The sequence below is a fragment of the Lactuca saligna genome, chromosome 8 (genome assembly GCF_052625555.1).
Source record: "Lactuca saligna cultivar CGN05327 chromosome 8, ASM5262555v1, whole genome shotgun sequence".
Lineage (NCBI taxonomy): Eukaryota > Viridiplantae > Streptophyta > Magnoliopsida > Asterales > Asteraceae > Lactuca > Lactuca saligna.
Window position 1 is genome coordinate 7,360,155 of NC_136424.1, and position 13,716 is coordinate 7,373,870.

The 13,716-nt window shown below is 32.7% G+C and overlaps 2 protein-coding genes across 3 annotated transcripts; both read right to left on the bottom strand.

The window, feature by feature from the left end:
* Positions 1-2,861: 2,861 nt before the first annotated feature.
* Positions 2,862-5,432, bottom strand: LOC145012467 (protein phosphatase inhibitor 2-like). 2 transcript variants are annotated; one of them, XM_078971271.1, is made up of 5 exons: positions 5,246-5,432; positions 3,961-4,031; positions 3,733-3,854; positions 3,454-3,645; positions 2,862-3,356 (listed from the first exon to the last, which is right to left on the bottom strand). In XM_078971271.1, the coding sequence occupies exons 2-5, from the start codon at positions 3,963-3,965 to the stop codon at positions 3,190-3,192; spliced, it is 486 nt and encodes a 161-aa protein (XP_078827397.1). In that variant the 5' UTR covers positions 3,966-4,031; positions 5,246-5,432; the 3' UTR covers positions 2,862-3,189. The 2 variants fall into 2 exon arrangements, with proteins under 2 accessions (XP_078827397.1, XP_078827396.1); XM_078971270.1 differs by having other exon boundaries at positions 2,862-3,362; positions 5,246-5,431.
* Positions 5,433-10,012: 4,580 nt separating this feature from the next.
* On the bottom strand, positions 10,013-11,240 carry LOC145012020 (chromosome transmission fidelity-like protein). The gene is made up of 3 exons (XM_078970784.1): positions 10,906-11,240; positions 10,399-10,636; positions 10,013-10,269 (listed from the first exon to the last, which is right to left on the bottom strand). Exons 1-3 carry the CDS (start codon positions 11,053-11,055, stop codon positions 10,202-10,204), a joined length of 456 nt encoding a protein of 151 aa, XP_078826910.1. The 5' UTR covers positions 11,056-11,240; the 3' UTR covers positions 10,013-10,201.
* Positions 11,241-13,716: the final 2,476 nt, after the last annotated feature.

Here is a 13,716-nt window from a genome sequence, read left to right on the forward strand (position 1 = left end):
CTCACTATTATGACACCATGAAAGAAATCGGTGTTGCATCCAAATCATTTGCAGTGTCCCTCATGTTATGGCATTGTAGTATCAAAATCTTCCAATTTACGTAATTACAATTTCAAACTTTTCTTATTTAGGTATATTATAGTTTTAAAATTCTTATCCAATTTTAGAATTAACATGGTTTTGGTAATGTGAAAGAATAGCAATGTTCTTTTCTATTTGTCCTAACTACTTCACTGACTATAACCAAAATCCAACTCCCGCAAAACGGAATCCTTCTCTAGTATATATAAAAGCAAACCTTGTAATTTACTCTAAAACCAAAGTAATTTAAATTAATAAGCAAAAAGTAATGTTACTTTATAACAAGAAATTAAATAGGTAAAGATATGTTGTCACATATTTTGTCATTTCAACTATATTTTAAATGAATTTAAAATGTGAAGAAAAAAACTGTCTACAATTTTTAAAATTTATGCATATGAACATTCATAATTGTTAAATTCTTATAAAGGTTTATTTATTTTGTTACATAAAAAAAATTCAAAATTTTCGAATACAAAAACATTTCTAATATTTTCTGTAATAAGTAAACAGAATCCTTCTTCCGCAAAACGGAATCCTTCTCTAGTATATATAAAAGCAAACCTTGTAATTTACTCTAAAACCAAAGTAATTTAAATTAATAAGCAAAAAGTAATGTTACTTTATAACAAGAAATTAAATAGGTAAAGATATGTTGTCACATATTTTGTCATTTCAACTATATATATTAAATGAATTTAAAATGTGAAGAAAAAAACTGTCTACAATTTTTAAAATTTATGCATATGAACATTCATAATTGTTAAATTCTTATAAAGGTTTATTTATTTTGTTACATAAAAAAAATTCAAAATTTTCGAATACAAAAACATTTCTAATATTTTCTGTAATAAGTAAACATCTATCATCATCTACATAAATATTTATAAAGCATATCATTTATTTGTCGTTCTCTAAATGATAATGACTTAAAAAGATAATCAGTTTTTTTATTTGTACATATTTAGTCACCGAGTTTTTTGTGTCCATATTTTCATATTGAACTTATTTGATTTGTTCAAAAAAACATTCTTATGATCTGCTGCAGTAGGTTTTCGACATATTTGACAGCTTTAGCGAGTCTCCAGCCAAAATGTGTTTTTCAGCGAGTTCTGGTCATCTTCTCCAACCACCATTAAAACTGTTCACTGCTCATATTCTTCAACCTCCAATCCACCATTACAACCAAGACCTTCATAACCACAAACCACCTACCATCACCCTCTGTCATGGTTGTTTGCATCTGGCCGGAACCCTAACACCCTCCAATGTCGACATATTTCTAACCCTTTTCCTCCTAGTTGTTCTGCCATCAGATCTCTGGTTCCTCCCCTGTTTCGATCTCTCTTGTTTCCCTCTCCAACCCTGTATTTTTACCTATTTTCTCTATCGGTGATCACAGGAAAAATCATAATCACTAGAGAAGATGATCGAAGCCTTGTCGGAATTGTCACATACGTCAGAAATCAGCTAAACCTTTTATAGCAGGTCATAAGGATGATTTTTGAATATTTAATTCAAGTTCAATGGAAAAACATAGTAAAAAATGAGTGATTAAATGTATACAAATCAAAAAATAAATTACCCTTTAAGTCGTTATCTTTTTTTAAAGAACATTTTACCTAATATTTTGGCTACCTCATTGGTCTCTATGCATAATGGTTGGATTATAGGTCTCTTTGACCAAAACTAAAAATACGGGATTAAAAAAAATCGCACAATATTATCAATGGGATGAAAATTTAGTCATGCTATGATCAATATCTCGATCTATAAACTATATCACAAACCATAATGCAAACATCACATGCGATTGTAATTATAAAAAAACAATTAAATTAAATTAAAAAAAAAAAAAAAATCAACACGCATACATAAGAATAAGGCAATGTAGAATCAAGCATTAGATTCGACTACATGTGCACCTAGTCCTACAAAATAGCCAAGAACTCGCCTTGGTTTCATTATCTTTAATTCCACAACAAGGTTTAGCCATCACTTCTCGTGAGCTTCATACCTATTATATAATTACTTTCCGTCTTTCCGATGCTCAACCTTCTTCTTGAATTTATTTAGGAAGTGAAATGTAAAGGAACGAAAGTAATTTAGCGTAGAAATGTGTTCTTCAGTTTTTTTTAACACCCTGCTCCCGAGTTATAGCAAAGAAAAGAAGAGAAGAGAAAAGAAAATAAGGAGAGAAAAGAAGAGAAAAGAAAGGAAAAAGAAATTGTCATTTGTGCTCCCGAATTGGAGAGAAATGGAAGGAAAGTTAAACATTTTGTTTTTTCTTTTCAAATCCTCCCAAATCGGGAGGAAAGGTAGGAGGGAAAGTTTTCCTTCCATTTCCTTCTACTTCCTTCCTTTAATGAAACTCAGGAGCACCATTCTCTCTTGCTTTCCTCTCATTTCCTTCCATTTCCTTTCTTTTCTCTCTTTAAGTTGAACTCGGGAGGGGGGGTGTAAGAGATGGAAGGGAAGGGGAAACAATGTATGTGTATTTTTTACCAGCCCACTTTTAGAAGGGTAAGACAAAAAAAAGACTTAAATCTCACCCTTCCATTCCATCCCAAACCAACTCAATAACCCTTGATTATTTGTTTTTTCCTCCATCCCTTTCCCTTCATTTATATAAAAATAAAATAAAATAAAACTCAGAGAACGATGTGTTCATTCTAGACCTGGACAATAGCAAAACATAATAATAAACCATCCTAAGAAAATATGTATCACCAATCTATAATCATCACGTCTTAAGCATAAACTAGCATGCATTGGATCAATTTCAACAGTCCCAAACTTACCTTCGAAGCCCCAATTTTAAACATAGAGTTTAGCAACACTTTACAAAAGATTTACAGCTCACAAAGCCTCAAGTACCACTCTATCCCATGCACACACTAAAACCATACCATACCATCTCTTTTTTGTGAGACACTTTCCTAGTCACCTTTCCATAATCATCACATGCCTTATAAAAACAAGAAATTCGCATGCCTTTTCATTTATCCCAATATTCTAAAAGCATTATATTCACTCTATGAAAAAAAAAACACAAGAAATTTGCATGGAGAAAAGTAGAAGTTTGATATATGGAGAAGAATGGTATTGCTAGGCATGATTGGAAGATTCCGTGATATTTATATCTCCCACACCATCAACAATGGATTGCTTTTCATCATCATCCTTTTTCACTGATTCCTTCTTCTGTAACTCTTTCACTTTGCGATATTCATCATAGTGCGCCTTTCTTTTCTCCCTAAAGCTTCTTGCACCACCTGAACCTTCATCATATCATGAGTTTTTTTTTTTTTTTTTTTTTTTTTTTTTAATTTCAATAAAAGAAAAGAAAAGGATGAAGGAAGGAGGAAGAACCTAGATCATGATCCATGGCATCTGCTTCACCTTCATCATCTGAAGAAGTCCATCCAGAATGAGAGTTACTGTTGCTACTAGAAGATGCCATTTCATTCAGTGCTGAACAAATTGCTTCAGCATTCAGACTGATGTTGCTGTTATCATCTCCTTCAAGGAAACTACCAGAGCCCCCAATAGGAGATACAGATCCTACAACAACACTTGAATTAATTTACGTAACAAATTAATAATTAATTTAAATTTAATGGAATGTGGGAATATGTATAATTATAATACCATCAGTATCATGCATCATAGGATGATATGGAGTTTTGGGTTCTGTGATTTTCTGTCTTACAGGTTTATTTGCTTCAATTTCACCAAGGTTGGCTTCATCCCATCTCACACCTCTCCTACGGCTTTTTAAACAATAAAAAAAAAAAATCAATATTAATATTATTTTAGTATGGGTGTACTCATAAAGGAATATATATATTTATAATTATATGCTTATGTCAATTTTACCTCATGTCTGTTGTACTTGAGCTTCTGAATTGTAAGATTGAAAAAGAGTTGTCTGAATAACCCCCCGATTGCTGATGCAAAAAAAATAATTGTGGCTCAATATTGTCTCAGAAAACTTGTTTTTGCATGATAAGAAAGTTATATTCACCAAAATAAAGTGTGTATTTGCTTGTGTTAAAGCATTTAAAATAAAGAACTGGAATGAAAGACATAGATGTATGTAAAACATAAGAAGGCACTACAAAAGATAAGGACACGAAGACATGGATTGTTCTTTTTTTTCCTGTTCTTTGGAGGGAAAGACACTTTATAAATTATACCTTATTCTTTGAAATATATTTGTATGGAAAGATGATTAAATATGAATTATAAAAACCTTTCCATTCCTTACTTTCCAAATCAGCAAATCTTCCACATTTGGGAGGAGAGAAAAAACAACACAAATTTTCCTCCTGTTCCTTCCCTTTCTCTCTCAAAAAAAAAGAAAAAACAGATAAACTTGAGAAGACAAAGTTTTGTGGCTTCTCACGATAACCTTCCAAATTACTCACTTTTTCTCCAGAAATAATAACAAGAACAAGGCACTTAAACCCTTAAAAAGTATCTCGGAGAACATACATCTCTTCTAAAATGATTTTGGTAGTACTTGGAAATCAATCACTGAAGACATGACTCTTAGAATAAACCTAGTGGGTGTCAAAGCCCATAGCAAGCAGAAGCTTGTACTAAACAACTGTACATTGCTATGTGATCAAATACATAAGGAATTATTTAAGATCATAGTTAGCAAAACTTGATGAAATGGAACTATGGAAGTGACCATAAATAGAAATGATTCTGCTAGAACTTGTAATCGACCAGCAATGGACACTATTCTAACATATTTAACCCTCGGATGAGGAAGGGAAGTTCGTCCAACCGTTCCAACCTACTATTGCAGGTGGCCGGAGTACAGCCGGAGAAAAATGAAATCAAAACTCGGAAACCTGAACATGTACTCGAGAGTCACTCATCAAATCATTCAGATATATAAACCCCGGAAACCTAACAACATATACGGAATTTATGAATTGGGGCCAATAACAAATAGCTCAAATTCATAAGAAACAAAACCAGTCAACCAGAACCGACGTTATATAAAACTTATAAGTGATAGTTCGGAAGAGAAATCATCATACACAAATGATTGCCATCAAACACCGAACGAATAAAAATTAAAGGATAAATTTATGAGTCGATTAGGTCAAAAAATCGGAATACAGGAGATAGAATCAGTTCATTTTACCTCCGATAAGGAAGCGATAAAGTCGTTGAACCGGCGCCGTGAAGATCGACGGTGGGCGGCGGCTGATGGTTGTTCCACAAAAAGATGCGTGCTGCTGTTTCCTATTTCATACGGCTTGGCCCACTAGAATCATTATCCACTTGCCTTGCTTCATATCTTCCTCGCGAGTTTTGTTTGGAAAATGTAAGTATAAATAGTAAACGAAATATAACTTTAATTAAAATGCTAACGAAAGAGTGTTTACAAGAAGTTATATCATATCATATAATCCTATATCAATAATAAACTTGAATTTCAATAAAAATCAATTTTTCAACAACAAGCTCATGTTACCGGAACTTCGTTGGTTAGGGACGAAGACGTTCTTGTTCCGACAAGTCTGTGATCACAGAACGTGAAACGATTAGTTGAATCAACACGTAATGTAGAAATTAGTTGAAGCTAATACGTTGTATCTTTAGTGGTAAAAGGTTAGTATTGAATTTTTCATATCGTAAACATATTTCCTCATTTGTAGGTTTGATTAGACAGACGGACAAATTATATTGATTGATACGATGTTCGGCCAAAGTATCCAACCAAAGTGCGCTCTTCGGTTCGTTGTGGTATCTTGGTTTTATCTTGAAAGTCAGTTGGGTACGGTCGGATCGGCCTAGTTCCTACTCTACATCGTTACAATCCAAATAAGCATATTTCATGTAAGATGCAAACGATAACATTATATGTCTTGGAACATTTGCAACTCGCATATATAATTATAGTTACCCTATTTTTTTTTTTTTGTAAAATAGAGTTAGTCACTTTAATTTTATTCTATTTTTATGCTAATTATAGTGTTATAAATAGTAAACTTTAAATTTAGAGTTACATTTACTTCACTTCATATATTTGTTCTTTAAAGTTTGAGTTTAGAAAAAACATCATAAATGGTCCCAGTGGTTATCCAAAATCTAAAGTTTAGTCTCCGTGGTTTAAAAACCTCATAGATGGTCCATGTGTTTTCAAAGCTTTTGATATTTGGTCTTTTTTACTAACTCCGTTAAATTTGTCCGTTAACTGAAGGGTATTTTCATCATTTCACCACCACAGGGACCATTTACGATGTTTTCTCATATTTTTTAAAAAAAGATAAAATTAAATATAATTAAATATATAAAAGGTCTCTCTCTCTCTCTCTCTCTCTCTCTCTCTCTCTCTCTCTCTCCTAATATGGTAGACTCCACTTTCATCTTCACCACCTCCCTTCTCCTTCCACCCCCTTCAATGGCGACTTGAATTTCTTATATCCATCTTCCTTCATCCCCTCTACATTGCCCACTTGCTTGAGTACTGATGGAATGTACTCGAACCTAAACTATCTGTTTGTTCCCTAAATAACGCTCCAAGATTGTGACTCATATGAAGATCTTGCCGATCCGATTATCGCCTACCCTATCGTCTACATTGACTCTCTCTACCGGTCAGACATGACACACGAACCACCTCCAAAACATTAAATCGACAGATCCACCGCTATCCCTTCTCGTTAGCAACCCTAAATCAGATTTGAGGATAATGGAAAGTAATTTCTCTCTCTCTCTCTCTCTCTCTCGGTTATCTTCCTTTCGTGCGTACCTTTCTTCTTATCTATACAGATTATTGAATTGAATATTGCATTTCATATTGAAAATGATGATGATGGTGTTAGTGGTGGCTTATATATCAAGGGTGCTTGTTGTTTGCGTCTTGTGTGCAAAAAGTTAACATGTGGTTTAAAAGTGATGCTGAACAAGGGATGTTCTGGTGGTGTTCTTCATCACTACCAAAGAACAATGGTGGTTGTTTCGTATGTATCCCAACAACTTGAAGAAAAACGATGGTGCGAATGGAGGTAGAGGAGTGGTGATGTATGATTAAAACGATGAAGATCTGGTGAGGGATGTGATGGTGAACCCTCCCCAAATTCGTATCAGATATAACTATTATGGTCGGAGTGCAAATTAACGGTGGTCGGAGTGCACATTGAATAGTTAACTCTTAGACCGTCGATGCCATCATGTGATGGTTGTTGAGAAATGGAAGGAAAGACAATGGAATGGGGTCTAATAATGGTGAATGAAAGGTTGATCTCTGCTTCACAGTTTTATTTTGTCGATTTCAGTTAAGGAAAATACACCCAAATTGATTTTAGAAATGAAAACACACAAAGACACACAAAGCAACAGTCTCCTATGGTGATGGCGGTTTGAGTTGCATGTTTCAGAACAAGAACAAAGGAATGAGAGGTGGAGTATATGGTGTTTTTGCGCTTCAGAACATATTAGATGAATGATGGGTTTTTCGATCTGGTGTTTGTGATTAGAATGCATCATGGGGATGGAGATTGGAGAGTTATAAAGATCTCCCTAGTTCTTGAGAGAGGGAGAGAGAGAGAGAGAGAGAGAGAGAGAGAGACCTTTTATATATTTAATTATGTTTATTTTTTTCTATTTTTTAAAAAAACAAGAAAACATCATAAATGGTCCTTGTGGTTGTGAAATGAAAAAAATACCCTTCAGTTAATGAATAAACTTAACCCCAGTTATCAAAAAGGACCAAACATCAAAAGTTTTGAAAACACAGGGACCATCTATGAGGGTTTTAAACCACGGGGACTAAACTTCAGATTTTGGGTAACCACAGAGACCATTTATGATATTTTTCTTGAGTTTATAATATTTTTTTATAAATGAGTGTGTATATTTATTTTAATATGTTATAAATTAAATTATTTTACTTAATAAAACGTTTTTTATTAGTAGCATAATTAATTTAAAAAAATTTATTTTATACGAATTATTTGTTGGTTATATTTATTTAATATATAGATTTTAAAGTTATTATAACAAATAGATTTTAGATAATTTTATAAAGTAGATGGGGTATTACTAAAAATTTTACAAATTATGAGAAATGAATATATTTGAAAATTTCTTTCTAGTATTATAAATGTTAAAAATAAACTAGGATTAGAAATTAACACTCTTAGTATTGTTTTCCATTTTTTAAATAAAATAATATTAAAGATTGTGTAAGGTGTTTATAAGGTAATTTATTTTTCTACATATTCTCTAGAGTGTAAATATCTTTAGACTTATATACTTATGTATAAAAGGGTTAGAAGATTGGTAATTTTTATAATTTTATCTATAAAGTTAAAGGATGATATTATAAAATATTTTATATTTTGATTTTTTTTAATGTTTAACCTAGTATTTATTATCTTCAAAAAAAATCACATTTTAAAATTTTATTCATTTTGTCCTTTTAGAAGATATACCGATAATTTTCACAATTTCATTTCATATATTTTTTTACAACATTGTGTTACATGACTTTACATGTTGTCGCACCACTTCCTTGATCCATCAAGTGATTATCTTTTTTCCCTTACAAGATTGTGATCACTTGATTGCTCAAGCATGAAGTGTGGAAACGTGTAAAGTTATAAAAGACAGAGTTGTGAAAAACATATATAGAAGAAGTGAAAAAATAACATTGTTAAAAAAAAGCCATGTAAAAGTGAAGTTAGATAAATGCATTGTTAGAAAAAAAAAATGAAGTTGTAAACACAATTTGTTGATAAAAAACTATAAAAACAAAGTAAAAAATAAAATTGTAAAATACGGAAGTTTTGAAAAACGAAAAGAAATTACAAAACTTAAGAAACCTAAAATGTTAAAGAAATGTTATATATATATATATATATATATATATATATATATATAGAGAGAGAGAGAGAGAGAGAGATGTTATAGTAAATCATAAGGATGTAACATACTAAAAACAAACAGATTAAAAGAACTTTAGAAAATCATAAAATAATTATGATGATGGTGGTGCTAGTGTTGGTGATTGTGATTGTGATTGTGAAAACGATGATGATGTTGATGTTGAGGATGATCACAATCACATAGTGACTAAATGAGTAGTTGAATGGCAGTTTAAATACCAATTTCAACATTATCCTTGTTATAAGACCTCAATTTTACATGTTTCTTAACCTAGCATACTACTTTGGACATGTGACCTATATGGCAAATATTTGTAATAACAAATAGTGAACATGAGGTCAAGGGTTCAAGTGCTTCTAATCGAACGATATTAGATGTTGTCCTTTCTCTTTGAGGTCAAAGATTCAAGTCTCGTCTGGAACATAGGTCGAATTAGAAGTAGTTTAGGAGTAGATAACATTTGTCGTGAAAAAAAAATAGACAGTGAACATGAGACAAGAAGTCACTTCAAGAAATAATAGAGTAACCCAGGAAATAATAGACATTACTTTATCTAGTTTTGCCTTTGATATTGACAGATTTATCCATGTACTTCTAAAAAAATATTTTGAGAAATAATGCTCTAGACTCTAGTATGTGATATTTTGGACCATTCCACAACTTATTTGAGACACCTTATTTTAAAATTGAGTAAACGTTATTTTCAAATAGACCCTACAGTGAGTGTTTGATAAATGCTTCAGCTAACTTCACCTTAAAGCTAAGAACACTCTTTAGTTCTTAAGTTCATCCAATCCATTAGCCAATGTTCAGATGGCCTTCTATTTTTAGGAAACCATATTCATTTCACATAGATTCAGCTTTTTGAATGTTGCCAATCATGATTTCTAATTGTTACTATCTTACTAACTTCTTTAAATCTGAATTTATCATCATATATATCTTCCAATCAAAATACAACAACAAACATTGTGAATCCCATAGTAGTTCAAATCAAAATAGATTCTCTTTAAAAGAGAGATAAGGTAATGATTGATTAACATAACTCGGTTTTAAAGATGGCATGTATTTAGATTACAAGCATAGAACAAACATTGGACTTGAGTTATTTTGCAGGCATTTGACCATATTACAACTATGATCAAAACACACTTTTCTTGAACAGCATCACATACAAATATTTGTCCGAGATTCTTGATTCAAGTCAAGTTTGCTTTTCAACAATGGCAACTGGTGCAGTTGCTTTCATCTTCTTCACAGGAGATAGTGGTTCTGTAACAAGAAATATGATTCTTCAATGATTACAAAGATTACAATTTTACAACCAGGAAATTTAACCATATCATGCTTCAATAATATGCTTCAAAAGTTTAAGCAAAACTCCATGAATCTATAACTTACTGGTGATAAGAGCTTTAGGTCTGGTCTTGAATAAAATTCTTTGACGAATGATACCAATAACTTCTAGTTCCACCCGTGATGAATTATGATCATCATCATCATCATCATCATCATCATCTTTCTGGTCTATTTCCATATCAGATTTTATTATCTTCTTCTTCAATACCAGTAATGGTTTCTTCATGGGGATCTTTGACCCGGACAATTCATGATAACCAACAGTAAAGGTATAATTTTCCTGAACCAGTTAAGAGAGTAAGATCAGAGTTTGTGGTAATTAACCAAATGATTAAAGATCAAACCACTTCACAAACCCTTTTGAGATTTCTCCGATCTATACATTCTCAATTTCTAAATAGAAGAAAATCAAAATTGAACGTGATGCTTGGTGCAGGGGAATCGACGACATAATGTTTGTATCGAAGGTAAAATTGGTAACTTTTAAGCAATTAATCTTCAAGTAATTAGACAACTTGAAGATGTTTACACATGCGCACATTAATTTACCTGAGAAGAAGGGCGACAAAGAATACCAATTTGGAGATTTCGCAGGCGTTCTTGGAAGGCTGGTTGAACTTCAACAACACCTTGCAACTCGATGATTGCCCACTCAGGGCAACTCGCTTCGCCGCAGCTGCACTTCAATTTAATTTCCATATCTCTCTCGTGCCTTACTGGTTAATGTAAATTAGAAATTGTAGATTTTAGGGTTTTTTAAGGCTTTGGAGTGCGTTCGACCGATTTGGGACTAAATTTGGCGGGAAACTGAAGAACCCTAACCCCTTCTATAGATGAACTGCTATTTGAGTATTTGACCCTGATCTAATTTCAGTTTTCATACTTGGCCCTTAAAATGAAGGGTCGTTATTATTATTATCTTAGCACCACAAATATTGATTTCGTCTTTAATTGGTCATTGAAGTTAATTTTGAGTATCATGGTCCCTAGCCAAAAAAAACTATAATCAATTAGCCAAAAAAAACTATAATCAATAGACATTTCTAGATAATTGATGCGATTACTTGGTAACAACACTTACGTGGCTATGTCATTAAGATTCATTAAGATTTTCAACCATTCTCATAGCCACGTATGAGTATATGTATATAATTAAGGGGTCGTTTGATAGTTATTGATTAAGTTAAAGCTGACTGAGTTAGAAATGTTGATTGGGTCCACATTGACTGAGTTTATGTTTGATTATTTCTTTGACTGATTGTGTTGAATCATGAAAATGATCATATTACCTTTATATTGTCGATTGTGTTAGATAAAATAATTATAAAAACTAAAACTATCACATAAAATCCAAATTAAACATACATCATTTAAAATCCAAATACAAAGTGTCATATAAAATCCAAATGCAATTTGTCATACAAAATCAAAAGGTACCTAATAAATTGCATACAAATTTAACATTAGCCATTTAAAATTAATCTATTAGCAATTTGGTCGCACAAAGTAGTTATATACTCAACAGGTTCTGAACCTCATTTTATGTCTTGTATGTTTTGGCCCTCACTTCCTCCTACCTTCCATAATAGGAATAATCATAGTGTTTTGTTCAAAGTTCGTAAATAAGTCATCTTGAATATTATATTTACTTATAAAATTATAGACCGCAACACAAGCAATGACTATATCTCTTTGCACTGGAAAATAATAAGAAGTTATTTGTTTTAAAATTGGAAATCTCGTCTTGAATACACAATATGCACGTTCAATGATATTTCTAAGTTGTGCAGGACCATTATTGAGCCTTTCTTCCTTAGTTAAAGTTATGTCTCTTCGAAAATCGACTAACCAATACCTAGTATTATGGTAGTGAGCCATAAATCCACGGGTGTTGGTGTATGTGGCATCACAAAGGTAATATTTATCTGTAGATGATTGAAAAACTTATTATATAAATAATGTAGATAATAAAACTTATATAAAATTTACAAACCTGGTGGAGGGAATGGAAATCCCGAAGTCGGATTAAGGAAGGGAAGAAGATGTGTGATTTCTATGAGGGCGCAAGGGCACAAATGGGACGATGGGGTTTTTTCCGTTTAGCATTATTTTTGTAGGGGACCGAGTCAGCCCATTGGTCAGCTATTGCTAACTGAGTCAGCAGTTTTGGAGGCCCACAGTCTGACTATTGACTGAGTCAACATTCAGCTCTAACTAATCCGGGTAAGTGCAAAACAAACGGCCCCTAATCTTGAAAAAAGTTTTTGGCCGTAAAAAACTATTAATGTCGAATAGGCCTCATTTATATACACAAATATTTTCAAAGAAAAAAAAAACATCTAGTTAGGGCTTTTTTGGAATTGTCAGTAATTGTAGGTTTTGAACCTCTTTTCATAAATTTAATTGCTTACGCGTTTCTAATGATAAAAAGCTTGTATGCAGAATATCATATGTTAATTCAAATGCTTTTTTATCTCAAAGTTGATATGAACTTCAAAGAAGTATTCTACATTACAAATCCCTTCACCTATTCTAATGGCAAGAACTTCTTATTTACTTACCACGAGTTCATTGGTAAGGATTTTACTCAATTTAGGGTGTATCATTCCTCGAACACTTTAGTAACATCTGGATTTTTCATGGTATTTTATTTATTTATATATATGGGATTTTAGAGAGGGACTCGACGAGTTAGTTCCTCAACTCGTCGAGTATGATCGCGCCTGGTGACGTGTTTTAATGACTGGAATTGACGAGTCGGAGAGCTGACTCGTCGAGTCAGCGCTGCTGAGGAAAACCCTAATTTTCCGGGTTTGTGACTTATTTAAAGGCCCTTATGGCCTCCATTTGCGGCCACACTTCCCTTTGAGAGACCCTAATCGATCCAGAGAGCTTAGAGAGAAATAAGGAGCCATTTTCATCATCTTGGTGCATTCTTGTAAGGAAGGAGAAGATTGTTCAAGCTAAATCAACTAGAGGAGCTCAGATCTACTTTTATCCCATTCTAGGTTGCTGTTTAAGGTATGAATCTGTACCTATTTTCGTATGATTAGTAGATATCATGAAATTAGGGTTTCTTTACCCTCTTTTAGTTGAAGATATTGAGTATAAGAGGTCCCCTTGAGGCTTAGACTACAGATTTGGACCTTTAGAGGTCCAGAGGGTCCTATGATTCAAGCTTTATGCAGTCACATAAGATTATTGAGCATAAAACACCATTATGAGGGTCATTTTGACAAATAAAGCTAGATGTGCAATACATGGACGTAAAGATCGAACCTTTACGTGATTAGGAGCCACGGATCTGACCTCAAATGGCTGAATGAGGATTCGATGGGATGGACTCGCTGAGTCTGTTGG